The 18,780-nt window shown below is 39.6% G+C and overlaps 1 protein-coding gene across 1 annotated transcript in view; it reads left to right on the forward strand.

Annotated features, from left to right (window-relative positions):
- CHN1 (chimerin 1) overlaps positions 1 to 18,780 on the forward strand; it is a gene marked incomplete at its 3' end in the record, with an annotated part of 99,438 nt that overhangs the window by 38,630 nt on the left and 42,028 nt on the right. The window contains exon 6 of the mRNA XM_080347240.1: positions 10,394 to 10,682. Within this exon, the coding sequence (XP_080203366.1) occupies positions 10,394 to 10,682 (289 nt within the window). The remainder of the gene's footprint in view (positions 1 to 10,393; positions 10,683 to 18,780) is intronic.

The following is an 18,780-nucleotide window of genomic DNA, read 5'->3' on the forward strand; positions in this document are numbered from 1 at the left end:
ATGTCAGCAAATCTCTGTGACAATAAAAATATATCAAATACATTGTAATGTTAATTAGATGTTCCAAACAGATGAAAAGAACCGACAATTCCTAATTAATTTCTGGAGGTATTAGATCTGCTTTTAAATTGGGCAAAACAGAGATAAAGCGCTTAATGCTGGGACCTATAGCAAACGACAGGACCAATAAGACATGGCTCGCAATGTAGCCTTTTGTGGTTGAGAGCTTGTTGAATAATTAGGATGGGGATAAAGAGGAAATGGGTAGAGATTGTACCAGTGGTAGGCGTTGAAGTGTGATGGTACTGCATGTTCTTTTGAGTAGATATCTGCTTTAGCACGTTTAGTTGGTTACCATGGTTTCCCTTCCTGCAAATTCTATTGTTATGATACTGAGAGTGAATTGAAACAAGGTTCTGCAGCATGATTTGAAAAAAAAAAAGGTAATAATGTTAGCTGTGATTATGAGTCATGTTTTCTTTATGTTTGGGGGTTAGGGCACAAGATTGTGGCATCAGGAGAGAATTCTTGAGGCGAAATAAATGTCAAAAATTAGTAAACCTTAGTTTAGTCAACCAGCTACATGTATTGTGCAAGAAATTGATACACATGTTCTCTGTCCCTAAATTATGAAATTGTGTTAAGAAACCAGACACTGGTATTTTAAAAGGAGCCATAACTGGTAGCCTGATAGAACATAACACTGCAAAGGAACCTCTTTAATTTCAGGGGACGGTTGCTTTGGTAGCTGAATACTGTTAACTTTCAGTGGACTCTTTTGGGACACGTGTAGCATTCTTCCTGAATATGCATTGATCACCATAGGATTACATATGCATGTAAAATTCAACATCTGCAAAAGGCTTCTTGAATTCAAACTGTACATCTGCATTCTGCCTGAAAGCCTCATTGTACAGGGTGGGACATGGGAGAAGAATTGGGGAAAGAATTGTTTAAAACCACTTTTTATGTGATAATAGCTGAACTACATTTTTTAAATTATGAACGTATCAGAATTTGCTCATAGTTTATCCTGAATCTGCAGCTGATCTGTAAGTAGTGAGAAGGAGCCCAGCAAAACAGTAGTTGACTGCATCCCTTCACTTTACCATGGTAACAATATTCTGACGTCATATCATTTGGGAGGAAAAATGATAAAGACCATTTTAAAGACTGAACTTTGCATATCTTTCTGTCTGTGGGGGTTTGTTTCTTTGTTTTGTGAGGGGTTTTTTGTTTTGTTTGGGGGGAGTCGTTTGTTGGTTGGTTGATTTTTGCCTGATTTGCAAATGCAGGAATTGGCAGTAGCAAGGGCTGAATTAAGTTTCCAGAAACCTTTCTAAAATATTTATGCAATATTCCTTGGTTACTATCTGAAAAACCTGGGAAGCTATATATACATGTGTGTATACACACAGAGGCACATACATGAACTTTAAAGCTTAGCTGGGTTAAACAGAATTACTCCAAAATGTGATCAAACCTATCTGTGGGGTAAATATGTTTCAGCCTGACACACTTTGATCAGTTTTCTTTATTCTGTGTGAAATGGCAAGATTGGCCATTCTCCTCCTCTCTGGCTGGCTGAAGCTCCTGGGGAGGGACTTTTCCTTCTCCTCCAGGCTTAGCCTGTCACACTTCCATCGGAGCAGAATTCAGGTGAGTTTCAAAAATTGGCCACTAGATACCTGCAGCTTCTTTTAGATGAAAGAAATTGTTCATGCTTAAGGCTATTTTAATAGGCTAACACAACAGGTACGCCAGCCTATATGTTGGGCTTTTTTTTTTCTTGTGAAGAGACAAGTATTTCTTTTTTTGAAGGCTTAAATTCTGCTGAAACTATAATAAAGCTGTTGTTCTGTTGGCTAGGTACATCACACGAGCTAGGGATAGCCCCAGGGGCAAGTGTGCTGGTAAATTTTGGGGCTTATATTTCTGCTCTAAAGTAAAACAATTGGACCTCTATTTAGATGAGTTTCCATGTCAAAGAAGTTTGTTTTCCTGTATAAAATTTCATACTAAATAATATACTCTCTCACTTCATCAATAACGTGGAAGGTTCAGCTGCCAGTCAACAGCCTTGCTGTCCTGCATATCGTCTGCCTTATGTAAGCATTCCTGGGCATGACTGAGGTGGCTTGGCTTAAGTATTTATAATAATAATAAATAGCTACTAACCTTAATGAGTAATTAACTGGCTACCTAGGCCCTCCCACAGACTAGAATGCTTTTTCCTTATGGTTCACATCATCTTGCTGTGTTCCTGTTCTCCTTCCCTCCTCTTCCCATCTGTTGTTGTTGTCAGCTCTGTTTTCTTTTGGCTGGAGCATCTCATTTCTCTTTGGCAATTCAGTTTGCTGCAGTCTTGCTCATGGAATTTCAGCACTTCTCAGAGGAATATTCTCTGCTTTGGTGGTGGTGTGAACTGTTTGGTAACTTGTCCAAGAGCTATCTGTGCTCAGTGCCTGTAGCTCGTGTTCATTTTATGCCATGTCCTTCACCTCTGACTGTAGCTCCTGTGGTGCCAAAGATCTGCTGTGATCTGGTGGCCAGGAGAGGCGCTGGGCCGTGGTGGGGCAGTGGCGTGGAGCCTGCATTACCTGGGCTCGCTTCTTGGCTTCGCATGTGGCTTGACTTGAGACTTAAAAGTTTTCTATGCCTCGTTTCTCCATTAGAGAGGTCATTTTCTTTCCCATATTGTCTTAGGTGTCTGTTCAGTACAAAAGTCGAAGATCTCTTAAAAGTGGCCCAGACAAACTGGAAGCTGCACCCCATCTCTCAGACTATTCCCCGTCACAGCTCCTGAGCAGGAATCTGGCTGGCACTGTGCTATTTTTGTGGTACATAATGCCTGCCTGGTTTGAATCCTCTAGGTGCTGTTGGAGTTGAAGTAGTAAAAAGTCAAATTACAAGGCAATCAGTTGATAATTAAATTGTGTATACATATACACAGCATACATTGTGCTCTGCTTTTCTCCCCCGTTCTCTTCTCTGTCAAAAGGATACCTATCATTTCTGTCTTCTGCAGGTTCTACTGGAATGCCTTTTTGCTCCATTGCTTTTAGAAAATACTAGTTAGGAATATATCTTCAAGTTAGTCCTTTTTGTTGGCCTCGTCTATGCTTTTGAAATATATACTTATAAATTTTTGTGTTTTGAGAAGCAGCTTTTATTCTGTGCTTCATCAATAAGCAAAGTCATCCTTCAGCTGTAGGTACTATGGAAGCTTTATAAATACGTTTTCAAAATAACACACAATAACCTCATATTGTTGTTTAATCTCATAATTGTTTTCATCAAAACATTTATGAATTATTCAAACACTAAAACAACTGACAGCAATGTATGTTATCTGGCCCAGTTTTCCTTCTCCCTCTTCCATACTTGATGTAGCTCAGCTGAGTTAAGTACAGTTCCTCCTGATTTGATAAGTGCTAGGAAGAGAATTAAGCTTTTTTTTTTCTTTTATAACTTGAAATGAATAAATGAATTCTAACAGTTTCAGTAATAAATTGAGATCTGATCCACCTATTGTTGTACTTGCACGAAGGAAGAAATTGCATTCTAGAAAAACAGAATGTAATAATAGTAAAGCTATTGATCTTCATTGATGAGCTGTTTAGCCCCCAAAATTCTATCAGTGCATATTGCATTTGCAGGAACCATTTCATTTTGCATTATCCTGCTTGTTTACTGTTAAGAAATGCAGCTTTGCAGAAAAAAAAACCACAACAACATTTTAGAGAGCAGGATGAGTATATTGGTGAATCTCACTGTTCTCAAAAAAGTGGTGAGTGATAGGTAGAGGTAGAATACATTGAGAAAACAATTTAAATAGTAAAGTGTGTAAAGCTATTGCTTTAAGTAAGTTAAGTAAACCTGCATTGAAATGTTGGGATGAACAGTGGCTTAAGGCAAATCACATTTGACAGCATCATCTCTGTGGAACAGAAATCTTACTGTAGCTGTTTTTAATCTAAGGAAAATTATTAGGTTTGTTGGTCTTTTTAATATAAACAACTGCCATGTAGAGTGTACATTAAAAACAAACAAACAAAACAAAACAGGAACAACAAAAAACCCTCATGATGTTTCTCCATTCTGCACTCCAAAAACCCTTTTTGCACTTGCAAAACTATTTTATGATAAGGACATTTCTTTGGGGTTTTCACTTGATGTCTTCCACTCAGGTTTCCTTGATATACTGCATTAAAAGCAAGTTGCTTTTAGTATGAGAAAACCTGTAGAAGCAAAAAAGAAATGTGATAGTCACGAGTAACTGAAAGCCTGTGGGAAAAGCTGCTGTAAGCGAAACAAAAATGAACATGTTTGAGCATTATGCTGTGGCTGTTCTGTCTCCATAGTACACATGATTGCAGTGGAATTTCTGTTACAGATCTGATGCTGTTCTACTTCCAAATTTACCAGAAAAGCAATGTCATATATGACCTAAAATGAAAATGTTCCAAACAGGCAGAGTGAAATGTGCATGCACATTTTAAAGTTTGCTGAGCAGACACTGGTGAGGGTTGATACCTTGGCTTAGAAGAATTAAAACACAGTTCTACTTTAAAGTAATATGAAAGTTGTCAGTAGCATGAAGTCACACTGTAAAATAAACTCTTAGAGAATGTTTCTTCGAATTTTTTGGTAAAGAAACATAACTATTTGCTTAATATGAAACTGTGGAAGTTAGCATACTAACATTCCTGCTAGGAACATTCCCAGAAGGTGTTTATTCCAGGCATGCTGATGTAGGTTTCCAAATACTGCTTTCATTTAAAGAGAAGATATCAGGCTTTTACTACTTTCCCATGTCTATATAGATTTCAAGTGTGTCTTAATCACTAACCACGGTGACTCTTTTCCCAGAAAGCACAAAGGTGTTATCAGGTAGATAAAGCAGTAAAACATTGCCCAAAACATTGGTATTGATTATGATTCAACCATCAAATCAGTTCCAGGGACTTATATCAAATGGAATAGGTCATGGAAGCACAGTACTAAGAAGAAGTAATACATCTGTACAAGAGCTGCTTTTCCCAAACATTATTTTCAAATGATCTCACTGCTCAAGAACGTTGAGACTGATCTTAAGTGTTCAGTGATCTTAGTGCATATATTAATAGTGTACATAGTCCTTGATCAGCTGACGTTTGTTCAGAGCTTGAGACGGTGAAAATCAGCTGTTAAAAACTGTAAAATGTAAAATAAGACATTGAGACAAAAGAGGATTTTTCGTATTTATTTTATTTGTGAAACACACTAGTACAGGTGCCAAGGGCTTGATAACACTTTCAGTCTTCATGGTTTTCAGCCGCTGATAGCTCCTGCCCATGCCCCAGAGCAGTTGTCTCTCTCTCACTTATGTTGTCCCTGACACTGCTCCTGCGCCACAGGAAGGTGCCATTGCCCTGGTCCTCACTGCTCACTGTTTGCACAATATTGCTTCCCTCTTGGACAAGGAAGTCTGGCCTGTGATGCAGGGAAACAAGCCTTCAATCCCAGTGGAGAGAGGCTGCTGGGAGGCTGTTGTCAGTGATGCAGCACCAGTTCTGAATTTTTGTATGTGATCCCAATTAGAGTGAGTTGAAGGTTGTCTGCATTGGTGTGAGGTAGACACATTCTGTTTTCAGCTCTGGGATTTGTTTTCCTTTCTGAAGGATGCCGCACTTTTTCCATTATAATAAACTATCGTGCGTTCAGCCAGCACATGGGTCTGATCAGGTTTTAAGGATAACTTTATACCTTGTTAATGTTCATTAACAACACTCAGCCAGCCAAGCTACCCTTTCAAATGGCACAGGAAAACTATCTGTAGTGATCGTACTCTGCCACTTTTCCCAGCCATACCAGACAATGAGGATTTTTTGTCTTCGTTTGAAGAAAATGCACCTTTATTTTCAAGCCCTAATGCATTTGATTTACGTGTATTGTGTTCTTGTAAACTACTGCTAAGGTTTTGGAGATGATGCTATTTGTCAGGCAGGTACTCTGGGAAGATGGCAAGTTCCACAATTCCCTGGCCATCCTCAGAAATGTTGTTGCCAACAAATAATACAGAACTCCAAATATGAGCTTCTCTTGGGAGCTGGAGACCTTCTACAAAACCTGTGTAGAAGAGGTTTTGGCAGCATGCAAGGCTAGTGTTTCTTTGACAAGGAAATGGGCCAAAAAAGGATCTGTGGAATAATTTGTTTTCTTTCACATGAACACAGCATGATTAGGAGACATTCCTGTTTGCAAGATTGCTTTTATTTCTTTGGCTTTTTATGGAGTGTCAAGACTCTAGTCTTAAATATTGGTTGAGAGTTTTCCAAAGCTAGATCTGAAATTCTGGCACCTAATTTCAAGTGCGATGTCTACCTGCTGGCAACAAAGCATGTTAAGACACTTTTTCTCCACTGAAAGATTAAGTCCAAGTGACCTTCAGGCACATGTACAGAACTTAACATTTCCCAGCTCAGTGTATGAAGATGCTTGAAGCAAATGAGGACACGAGTAGCCCCGAGGGACGTTAACTTTGCAGTCTAGTTGCAGCTACACGTTTTAAATAATGCCTTTGTCTAGATTCTTTTCTCATCATAAAATAGTCTGTGAAAGAGGTGAATAGCTACTGTATCATTCTGGAGGTGGACTGTAAAATCCATCTTCTTAGATGGTAAGAACGTGTGGATGGGCTCTCGATCCTTCACTTCTTTTATTTCATCAGCGAATGCTGCATACAGAGTATGTGGCTGAGTCTGAAGCTGGTTTCTCTCATGCTATGGTACTTCATTCAGCTCCTCAGTCCTTTATTACCAGACACATTTGCTCTGCCATTTAATCCATTTTCCCACGTTGTTATCCACTCTGCCCCACTAGCAACCAAAGGGACTAGACAGAGTCATTGCTTTTCAGACAACTTGGAATAAAAAAGTCTTTTATCTGTAGTCCTTCTGCTTGCAAACAAATGCACAATGGATACAATGAGACTGTTTGACATGTCAGAGGTCTAGTTCTTCTTCTTGGGAAAACATCTAATGTTCCCCTGTTTAAACCAAAAGAGAACATATATTATCTGTGTCCTGCTTTCCATTTCTTAAACAAAAAACAGCTGGTACTAGTGCTAGCCTCTAGGAAGAGACCATCAGGAAGTTGAAATATCAAATCTTGGCTCCACTGTGTTGCCACGGTGATGTATAATTAACCAGGCTGCAGTAATGTTATAGCAAGTAAATATAAGGAACTATTCTTGCTAATGAAAAAATTTAAACCATAGTTTTAAGTAAGACTGAAGGCACTGAAGATCATGTTCTAACTGATCATTTGCAGTTGGACATGTATGTTTGGATTTATGTTGTAATTTGATCAAAATAGTATCATTGTATGGGTAGAAAGAAACTTAATTGAGTTTGAAGGAAATGAAACAGGATTCTGAGACACATTATTGCTGATACAGTCTTTGTAAGAGATTGGTGTTTCAGTAATTTGTGGGGATTTGTTGAGTTTTTTCCTCCTTGTTGCTAGTAGGATTCTATTTGAAAATCAATACATTTCCCAAGAATATATCTAATAAGAAATCAATTTAAAAAAAATTTGATTTAGAGCAAATGGGAAGTCAAATAAAGGCAGACCATTCCATGTTGACCTCTTGCAGCTGATATGCAAGCACCTTTTCCAAGTGCTTATGACATTAATGCACAGTAGTTACTTTGTCTAGATGCATTCCTTTAAGTGGTAATTGTTAAATTATCCTAATGTATTTTAAACTGAGCAAGTCGAGTGTACGTTTGGAAAGCCACACATACCAAAAGAAATTGATGTGCAGTTCTCTGAATTCATACAGGGGGAAGTTCCAGTCTGTTTGTGAGGTTTATCAGAGAGATAAGTTTAAGTGTCAGGTGCTTTTAAAGAATTAAAACACTGGTACGTTGTCTATGGGATACTTCTGTGCTGAAATGTGGGTCAGGAGCAGTAGGACAAAGATTATGGACTTTTGGGAATCCTATTCCTTGTAGTGTCTCTCAAAGACAGGCTTTCTGTGCAGCAGTCTGAATAAATGCACAATGTAGGGGCTGCTCCGTAGAACACAGCTGAGGTAGAACCAGACACCTGCTGATCCTGATGGGAAGAGGCTTAATCCTGTTAGAACTTTTGTTTGTTCTCTGCATTTGGCCATCTTGTTCTTCTGAACTTTGTTTTCACTCTGAAGAATGTTATTAAAATCCAGACACTGTGTGTACTTAGTAGTAGGCCATGAGAAGCTTTTCTGTGCCTTATCTTCTCTTGATAAGATTAGCGTAATACTTTCTCTTCTAGAAAGCTAAGAGCAGTAAGTGACCTTCAGCTTGTTTAAAACTCTGCTCTAAGTACTGCCAGAGCATATGTTACTGATTAGAGCAGCGCTTCACCTGCTACATCTCTTAATAAAAATAATTCTATTGCATATTGTCATTTGAGGCCCATTATTCTTCACCTTCAAACTTATTTTGTTGTCCTGCCAAATTTTAACATCATAGTGCTTGTCTGTGCTCCATGCGCATTATTCCCACTGACTTAGTCAGAAGCCAGTGAAGGTCCCTCACTTTGGCACTGCAAAGTGCTGAGCTCTCTTGGCTTGTGTTGACTTCTCTGACAGTGGAGGGGACGTGAGGAGTACATCTTGTGGTCAAAGCTTGTTTGCCAAACACTACGTTGGGTAGGAAGATGCTCTGAAGAAGAGCCTGAAGGTGTTCCTGCCCCTTCTGCAGTAACTTAGGACATTATCATTCTTTTTTCTGAATTACTTGTATTCACTCAGAATTGCATCTTGTGATGAAATTAGCATTGGGTAAAAATGTGTTTCTTTCTATCGTGTTGTAATTTCTTGCTTTTCCCTTAGATTCTGTGAACTTTTAGTTTGTGTGGCATAAAAATGTGCATGGATTTACCAATTAGTTTCCACTAAAATGCCCAGGTAGTTCCAATACATTGCGTCCTCTTTTCTCATCTTTTCTTACTGAGCAGGATGTGGATTCCTGAGGAGCCCCTCACGTTTGAGCATTGTGTAAAAATAGCAGCTCCTGATGTTACAGTCACTGCCGGATTATTGATAGGGAAATGGGGCGGTTTGGCATTTTGATTCAGAACACAAGAAAAAAAAAAAAAACAAACCAGACATCACAGAACAAGTGGTTTTGCCCACATTTGCAAGAAGAATGCAATATTTCACCTGAGGCAAGGTCTAAAATTATGCTTTCCCCTGTTTGGCAAGGACCCATTGAAAAGGAGCCACTTGAGCAAAGCACCAGTGTTTACTTTGTTCCTTAACATCTCCTGTGAAGCATTTGATTGTAAAATGAAAGCAATCCATCTGAAAGCAACTTTCAGATTTAGTTTTTAATATTTATTTGGCAGATCTGAGCTCACAAGGAGGCCCAGTACCCTGAGCAGCCACCCTTGCTGCTGTCTGACCAAGGAAGAACACAGGAGTGAGCTGTGAAAGCAGCTCTTGGCCTCCATCTTCTCCGCAGGAAATGCGCTGGTTGCTGCCAAGTGCAAACACTGGTGTGTTTTCACATGTTTAGGTTGCTTTGAGGCAAAAAATCGTTGCAGATTCGAAGTACCGTTTTTGCAAATATGCTAATATTCAGGTGAAATTGGCATTCTTAAGGTTGCTAAGAGCCCGTATTTAAATCCTATTCCACCCCAACTGCAGAATTGCTAACATTAGATAGGTTGCGCGTTATATATCCTGTATATTACAAAGATTTGCTTGAGGCTCAGAGCTTAACAAGCATAACACAGAAGGACTTTTGTACAAAGCTTGAAGAGTTAGTCCTTGGCCTCTGGCCAGGAATAAAGAATGCTTGCCTTTGTGCCATTCTGTCCTGTGCCGCCCGGCTCTGGCAGCGGCTCTGCTGCAGTGTAGCTGTTGGCACCGAAGCTCGGCTGGACCCGGAATGGCCCCTTCCTGCGGGCACGCAGGGGCACGGGGTGCCGGGCGGCATCAGACCTCTGTATTGATCAGCTCTAATAGAGGGCTCTGTCAGGAGAACTCTTCATATCAGAGCCAAGCAAACTGACTGCAGCGATGCAGTAGTAAAGTGCTAAAAAAGCCATAAAGAGTGTGAAATAATTTTCAGTTTTTCCAGGGGATAATGGAGAGGCTAAAAGACTAAGAGAACTAAGAGCTCCTTCTGGGACACTCCCTGTTTTGGCAGTCTGTCTGCAGTTGTTGTTGAGCTCTCCTTCCTATCTGTGCTAGGTGGTAGTTTTCATTCTTGTCTGGACCAGACACAGACCATAGTCACAGCTTTAAGTGATAAAGTGTTTTTTATTGTTTGCAAAGGCTTGCTTACTCTTCTTTATTCTGCTTACTGTTCTTAAAAAAAGAAAACCAAAAAACAACTTTCCCATTTCATTGAGGCAGATTTGGAAGTCAAACCAGAAACTTCAGACTCTACTACGATGGAAAGCACTTTGTTGGGGAGAAACGTTTTGAGTCCATCCACGACCTGGCGACAGATGGATTGATTACTCTTTATATTGAAACGAAAGCAGCCGAATACATTGCCAAGATGACAATAAATCCAATTTATGAACACATAGGATATACAACTTTAAACAGAGAGCCAGCACACAAAAAACATATGCCAACCCTGAGAGATGAACATGATGGCAAAGAGTCGACAGGAGAGGATGAGGTAGCAGAAAAGAGGGTAAGCAATTGTTAACCCACGCTCTTTTTTCTGTGAGACTTTTTATTTTGTACTTTTATCCCTCGTCCTCTACTATAAAGTGCTAAAGGTATCTGTAGATATTTAGTCTACATATTTATTTCCAGTATTGTGCTAATAGTAGCATTTAAAGTGATTATAAGAGGTTTTTAACGGTGATTTTTGCATATTGCAAATTTCTGTGATTTGGATGTTAGTTATTTATCATTGAGAGGTTCCTTTCTTCAGTTATTTTCACAGTTTTAGAAGTTGTCTTTAAGCAACTCCTTTATTTCAAATGGGCTAAGACTGTGTAATCGTAAAATTGTTTACAGCATCTAAGACAACTACCTTTTGGTCAAAAAGTATAATTCTTAATATATTCAGCATTCTCCAAACAAATACATTCCATAATCTATTCAGCAGGCTGCATACAATGACAGTAAAGTTGTCCACATTATAAATAAGCCTGTTCATTAAGATGATAAAATGTTAAAACATTTCACTTGGCTAAGTTCAGCCTGTCAGAAGCTGACAGAGCTATTTTTGGCCTCTGCCAGATTTATGAAGAAGGATTGCTCTCTTCAGAGAGCTGCAGTATCAGCTGAGAACTAACTGTGTCCTGGATTATAAAAGAAAAACGAACAACAAAAAAATCTTAGAACTGGTGAAAACAGAAATATTAAAGGAGGTTGGGAATGTATCAGGCAGACAAAGTAGCTGCCTGAAACTTCATTTGTGTGACAGAGACTAAACTTAAGAAGAAAACATAATGGAAACTCCATCATGTTTAACTAAATACTTTGTTTATTGAAAAGGTGACATACTAAAGTCTTTTTCAAGTGTATTTTTACGTATGTGTAGGTGTAATGCATGTATATTAGTCTGATGTGCTCCCCTGTTTCACAGACTTCAGAATGACATTAGGAACATCTGTTATAATACGCTTGTATTGCTTAGAAGAGATGCTAACCTTAGTTGGGATCATCTGTTTGTTTTTCCAGTCAGAAATATGTTTGTTATTTCAGTTTTTCTTGAGGTGAAGGAAAGGTCTCACTGATAATTTCCAGCATATATGACTATTGTAGTGAAACTAAGCTCCATAGAGAGTCCACAGAGAGAGGGAGGCTCATAGCTTTGGTCCTTCAAATCCTTCTCCTGCACTGAATGTACTGAGAGGTGAAGCACCCAACTTAGCTTAAATTATTAATCTTCACTGTTATCAGATGATTTTGACAAAAGAAATACTGGTGGAGATATTTATTCTAGCTGACCACTTTAGATATCCAATTTCTTGCCTGTTGGCTACCGGTAATAGCGGGGTGAGTTATAAGATACGATTCCTGACAGCCACTGACTTGCAGTGTGCTGTTTTGAAAGGATTTTTTTTTTGCATCTTATGCTAAAGAGTTCATTATAATGCAAAGCCTGGGTAAAAATCTTTTGTAAGAGTTCTGGAAGTCACCGCTTTGGGTTTCTTTGTTAAGATTAACTCTTCCTGCATTTAGCAACTTTCAAGTGTCAACAGAACTCTATTCTGTCACAATATTTTTAAACTGAGGAAAACGTTCTCACAGTAAAGGGATTTCAGTGATTGTTCCATAGATAACATGGTGTCATGTCAGATTCATCAACAAGGTGTGCCTATTGTTTTGGAAACATTTTTCATTAAATAGCTCAAGAACTATTAAATATTTCTCACATATGGAAATTTTAGGTGAAAAACCTTTAGAGAGGTTAGTCATGTAATTGCAACATCTCACCCCATTTGTCTGGAGGTTATAAGCAACTAAAGGGGCATCATCTGCACCATGGTTCAACAGCGGTGGTGTTTACTGGCCTGAAGCCCAACTTGGGAACCTTTTCTCTTTGTCTTGGAACCATGTTGGTGTGGACACAAGCACACAGATATCACAGTACAGTTCGTGTGGAGACTTCAGTTTGATTTTCAAGTCATTATCCAGTCAGGATTACCACTCATGGCTGCACAGGGAAGGCACAATGTGATCGTTTTTACCATGGAGTGGCACACAGGTGACATCTTTGCTGCTGTTACACCTCTCAGGGCCTTTGCTGGAAGATGACACGGAGTCCCGAGTGTCACTTCACCCAGCAAATCTCCAAGCAGGGAATAAGGCATTCAGCCCACAGCCAACACCCCATCCCAGTAGCAACCTCAGCATTTGGAACAAGCCCCAGCCAAGGCTTGCTAAATCCTTTCTCCCTCTGCTGTAAGTCACAGGCTGTGGGGAGCATGGGAAGGGGTAGTGATATGGTTGTGGCCTCACAGAATGTCTCATGGGTAGTGATGGCTTTGGCAGTGTAGGAGTAGTGGGGACCTCAGAGGACTTTTCCAGTGTCTCTGTCACTGTCTGGGGGACTCAACTACTTGCAGACCCGCTCAGCTGTCACCTTGGCAGCCTGGGAGAACTGTTGCAGGTTTGGTGCGGTGAACATAACTGACTGGCTGGAGGACTACAGATGGGTGACTGAACCACATCTGGTGGTTAATTTTGTAAAGAAAAAACATTGAAATAATGAGATAGACACTTGTTTGACAAATAATTTGCATTTAAAGCATGAGTACTGGATGACAGGAAATGTTTCTCTGGCTTTTTTAAAAGCCTACCTACTACAAAAAGTTAACATGCTAGCACTAGGCACAATGGAGAGATTGCATCTCCATTTAAACTGAACACCCAGTCTCTCTGCTAGTTCATAGGCTTGCTTTGGTAAAATAATAATAAAGCAAGAAGAAAAATACACATATCCTCTACTAAATTGCTCAGAAGGTCTTTTTACTCTTTTTGTGCAGGCTCCTGCTTCTTCTTGAAATTTACTTGAAAACTTCAATTAATAAGAACATAGTATTTACCTTATTATTAATAATTTAATCATGATATAAGGAAGCTTTCTTATAGGACATTTATGAATAGGTCATTTTTCTTTCTCTTTGGTGAGAGGGATGTCAGTGTGATTCCTGTTGTCCAATATAGAGAGAATACCACTGAATTGGTATTGACAATTCTAACAAAGAACACAAAGAAAATTGTCCAAAATCCAATGGGAAAAAAAAATTTGTCCCATGATCCAAACAGCAAAATCTGTGTGCTACAGCCTTAGCCCATTAGCCTCATGATGCGGATGAAAACTTCTGTAGGGTACAGTGTTTGACAATTAATGCATCTTTATCAGTTTTATACTGTAGCCACACAGCTTCTCCCTGAACTGTGTTCTTCCTCCTCTGTAAAGACAGGAAGAAGTCCGGATCTTGAACCCTGAGCTAAAATGCATTCCTGGATTTGCGAACTATGAGGCTGTTCAGATCCAAATCTAAACTTTGCACCTGCGACTGTTGGCCAGTCCTGTGTGGGTGGTGCATGAAAGATCCTTGAGAAGGAGGAAAGGACAGACACAGTCTCTGACCTGGGAACAGCTGGTGGGAACCGAGTTTTCCTTTCTGCCATAAAATCAAGTGGAGGAAATTGGGCAGGCAGAGAGCACACCCCAAACTTGAGAATGAAATATTAAAGAGCACTTCACCAAGCGTGAAGTCTGTGTGGGGCAGTAGCAGGGAACACCTCAGATTTCTGTTAGATGCCTCCCAGCATGCACCAATAATCCTTTGTTTATTCCCCATTCTTTTCAGCAATTAATTTATATCAGAGGCATTTGGCGTATGTTGGATGATGTGTCAGATGCAATACATTAAAAATGAGCCATAGTAAAGGGGAAGGATTTAAACACCATAAAAGATGAAAACACAAAAATTATGCAATCATTAGATGAGGATTGTGAGGCACAAATCACAATACTCCCAAGTAGTGAGTCCTGTAAGAGGCTACATTGTGGTGTGATTTAAGATGAAGTTTTTAATAGGAAAAGCATGAGAATATAATCCACTGAACAGCATGTGCTTCACTGATTATGAGAAGGAATTTGACTGCTTACCATATACAAGTATATATTAAAAATTAAAATTCATGGTTAATGATTTATGATTTTCATAACCTATGAAAGAATTAATAAATAGTCAGAGATAACTGGAGGAGTGGAAATTGAAAACAGGAGAGTGCTTGTCGTGCTCGAATGCCCTGAACAGATATTTTAGCTGTTGTGCTAAAAAGGTAACAGTCATTCCCAAAACAGTCTGCAGATTGTTCAGAACTCCATTGTGCAGCCATTGTGGTCTGTGTGTTAAGAGGGGGCTAAGATGTGTTTGAAAAGGGGCTTCCCATGTGGCTTCAGTCTGTATGGCCTAGTGTGGAAGTGGAAATACTGCCCAGTGTCACAAGATTTACTGTTCCTCCCGTGCCTTGAATACTGATGGATCTCTGAACATTCTCTGCTCTCAAAGGTAATTATGGCCTTGGAGCAGATGGCTTGATTCAGTGAAATACCTTATAGAAATGGTAGCTCTCAGAAATTAAAAAATACCTAGATACATATATCAAAGTCCTTCTTGAAAGCCCTACAAACATGATCTTCTTTTCATTTTGACGTGCTTTTGAGACGTTAATGTTAGAAGTTGTATGAGTTATTTATTAAAGATTTAATATTTGTTATGAGAAAATAAAATATTTAGTTATGAGTTATCCCATCTTTCAGAATAAAATGCTGAGGTTAATGTTAGGATAGCAACTGAATCCCATTTATTCATGTCTAGTTTGGTGAGAAGTACTATTTCTTCAAGAAACTTCAGTGGCTGCAAATCAATCAGAGACCCCTTCTAGACTGTGCAACGTTCAGTTCAATTACTACACATGGAAAGAATTGAGATAAGGTTTGCGGGAGCAGCCACCCAACAAAATCCCTCTTTTGTTTTATTTTTAATGACCTTAGTGGTGATGCCATTTTCTCCTCCATAGTGATGAAGGCTGATTGTCTGCAGCCCTGCACAAGGAGATCTGGAAGTGTAAATCTGTGACGTTTTAGTAGGAAATATGCTTTTAAGCCTGCCTCTAAAGATAATCCAGATCACAAAGTTAACTGCAATCTCTGTGTAGATTTCTAATAGATTCTTAACAGCCTCCACATGCAAAATCAAGGGTCATACGTATGGGTGTTTGCAGAGGGACCAGCCTCACTTTCCAACCTTGAACTGACACTGATGTTTTCATTAACGACATTACTACTTTTGCTCTCAGACAAATCTGTTAGTAACATCTGCTAAAGCCTTATTTTATCTTCAGTGTAAGGACATTGGAAAATGTAGCTGAGGAAGTCACAATAGGCTGTCACAGAAGCACAAGCCTCCTTAACAATGTGTGTGATGGAGGGAGACAGCTCTGAACAATAGTTCAGTGCCTAGTAAAGCCAATGCTGGGACTGATAGGAACTAAAAAGAAAACATGGTCGTAATAATCAGGGAGGAGAGTGTGCCTCCAGAGTGAAGAAATCTTGATGCTGGAAGTTGTATATTTCCGTTTACTTGAATTAACTTAATTGTATCAGATAAGATGGGTGGAAAATGTATAAAACTCTAGGTGAGCCATAGCTGTTACAAGGATAGCAACAAGGCAATAACTTTTTTTTTTTTTAAAGTATATCTAATAAATGTTTACCTTAAAGTATATTTAAAGACACAGGAGACTGAGCATTGAAGAATCCCATGGGTTAACTAGAGGAGATTGTCAACTCTTTTCTCACAAATGTTCCTTTCCATTCCCTGTGCGGGTGTCCATGACAATCACTCTGTAAGTTTAATGTAATTTATAAATAAAACATAACTCTGTGGAAGGCAAAAACTTCTATTTATTTCTTCTGGGTTTAGCCCATCTTTCAGCAGAGACTTCAAAGCACAGACAATTTTGTCAATACCAAGTTTCTAGCAGGATGAAAGACAAGACTGCTCTTTAGGTAGCTGCTCCAGCATATCAGTAGCGTCACACTCTGCAGAGATTGCCTCAGCCTCAGTTGTCTTCATCTCCCCTTTCTGTGCATTAGCATTTATGGCAGTAGGGATCTGGTGCCATATATGTTGATATATATGGCACGTACAGTTCAGACTAAGACTGCACATGGTTATGATGCCTTTTTATAAGCATTTACATTTTTAACTTAACTGTATGTTTTCTAAGACCTGAGAAAGGTGAGCTACCAACATGTGTTGTCTAGTATGCAGACATCAGCACAAACAAAATTATTTTCTTCAGACTGCAGGGTGCTTTTTCTACTCATAATCGCCGAGAGTAACCTGAGGCCTTATTTATGTTCAGTGTGGCAGTAAAATTGATACACTAAACAGATTATATACACTGGTCTTGTTTTAAGATTTAGGAATTCCAAATGAAACATAAACTTTGCTAATTTAATATCTGGGACACAGAATATCCAGTTCTTTTCTTGTCAGTATCTCATGCTTATAAAGGATAAATCTGCAAGCCAGATTTGTTTTTTAAGGGATTCTTACTAGGCCTGGAGCTCAGCTCCAGTGCTAAACATGGTCCCATAACTCTCCTGTTTTTCCCAGGCCAAATTCTTTCTTCCTCTCTCCCTGCCAGCTCTGGTCAGTGCTCAGCTGTGCTCCATTAGTTCCTGCGGGTTACAAATGGCATCCCAGCTGATTCCAGTTAGCCTTGCAGGACCCCACCTGCCTGCCTCTGCATGTGTGCCTATGCCTCCACAGCACATTAATTTAATGCTCCTACAATAATGTGTGGGCTTAATGTGAAGTGAAAGTTGCATGCTTGTGTTGGCAGCCTGATTGCCTATTGCTAGTCCGATATTACAAGGTTCAAAACAAATATGGTGCCACAAACTTCAGACAGTGATGGGTGGCTTAAGTCAGGTGCTATTGCAAATGCACAATGCACCTCCCGTCATGATGCTTCTCCTGTATTGAGGTTTCCTTCGTTTTTCAGGTAAGCACAGTTGAGAATCAGCATAATGCTTCAGCCTTTTGTCATGGATACAAGTCACTTGAGTGCTCCCAGGTCACTTGTCACATAAACTTTTTGCTTTTTTACATGTGTGTGGCTCTTTTACGATCTGGTGTGTGAGATGTGTACACAAAGATACAGTCTTCAGGAAGTCCAGTGTCTAATTATACTGAGACAAGCAGCTGCTGTGTGAAATCGGGGGGGTCTGGTCTCTCAGACTCACAGACCAGACCCTCAGAAGTGTGGGGAGTAATTACCCTCAGTGGATGCCCTGCGCCTGATCAATCCTTTGTAAAATGAATAGTGTACATAACTGTTAAAAAGGCTGTAAAGCAGTACAGTTGCTGTGCAATTAAATCTGAAGAATACTGGTTACATTGTTACTGATAAAATGAAACCAGTAGCAATGAATAAGCTGTTATTATTTTCCTGTTTCTCAGTGTTGTGAGGTCAGTGTGAAGTCTTCACCTGCAGTTCTTTCCAGGGTTTCTAATGTTTGGTGGTTTAGATCTGGTTATGTTTTAAATGCCCTTCAAAAAGTACCATATAGCCTCAACTTCTTTTACATGTAGTGGCAGAAATTTCCTTCTTTTTTAACTGGGATAAGCCAGCACAAGAAGGATCACAGGGAGGGAGGAAAGAATCTCTCTTAGCTCTTGAAGAACCAAAGAGGACAGCTTGCTTTGGGCACTCTGTAGGGGAAGGGAGGTTTTTCCCATCCTGATGGACCTTAGTCAATGTGACACAGAAGTGCAGAGGTCCAGCTCAACTCCTGATGAGCAATGAAGAGCTGTCATGGCTTTAGTCTTAGCATGCTGTAGGAGTCTGCTGCTTACCTTCCATATGGACCTTATATTTGAGGTTTCCAAAAAGGCTGCCTTAGATATATAGTGGGGAAGCCTCATGGCCATATATAAGGAAATTTTTTTTTTTCCTAAAAAACCCTGTGGTTTCACCTTGACTTTTTATGCCTTCTCACAACTGAAAAATCCAGGCAGTGGCTACAGAAAGGAGAAGGTGGGTCTCTGTCAGAGCGGTCTCTAAAGCAGGCTGTGGTTGTCACTTACTGCTTATGCAGAGAGCCTCTGGGATGGTGAGGGACTGCAGTGGGTTGCTAGCTGGCAGCTCCCTCGTTTGTTGTTCTCCTTCCTTAGCTGTGTGAGTTTTGGTTCTTTTTTTTTTTTTAACTCCTCCTCCCATCTGGCATCTCCTAATTATTT

This window comes from Nesoenas mayeri (genome assembly GCF_963082525.1).
Source record: "Nesoenas mayeri genome assembly, chromosome: 6".
NCBI classification, from domain to species: Eukaryota; Metazoa; Chordata; class Aves; order Columbiformes; family Columbidae; genus Nesoenas; species Nesoenas mayeri.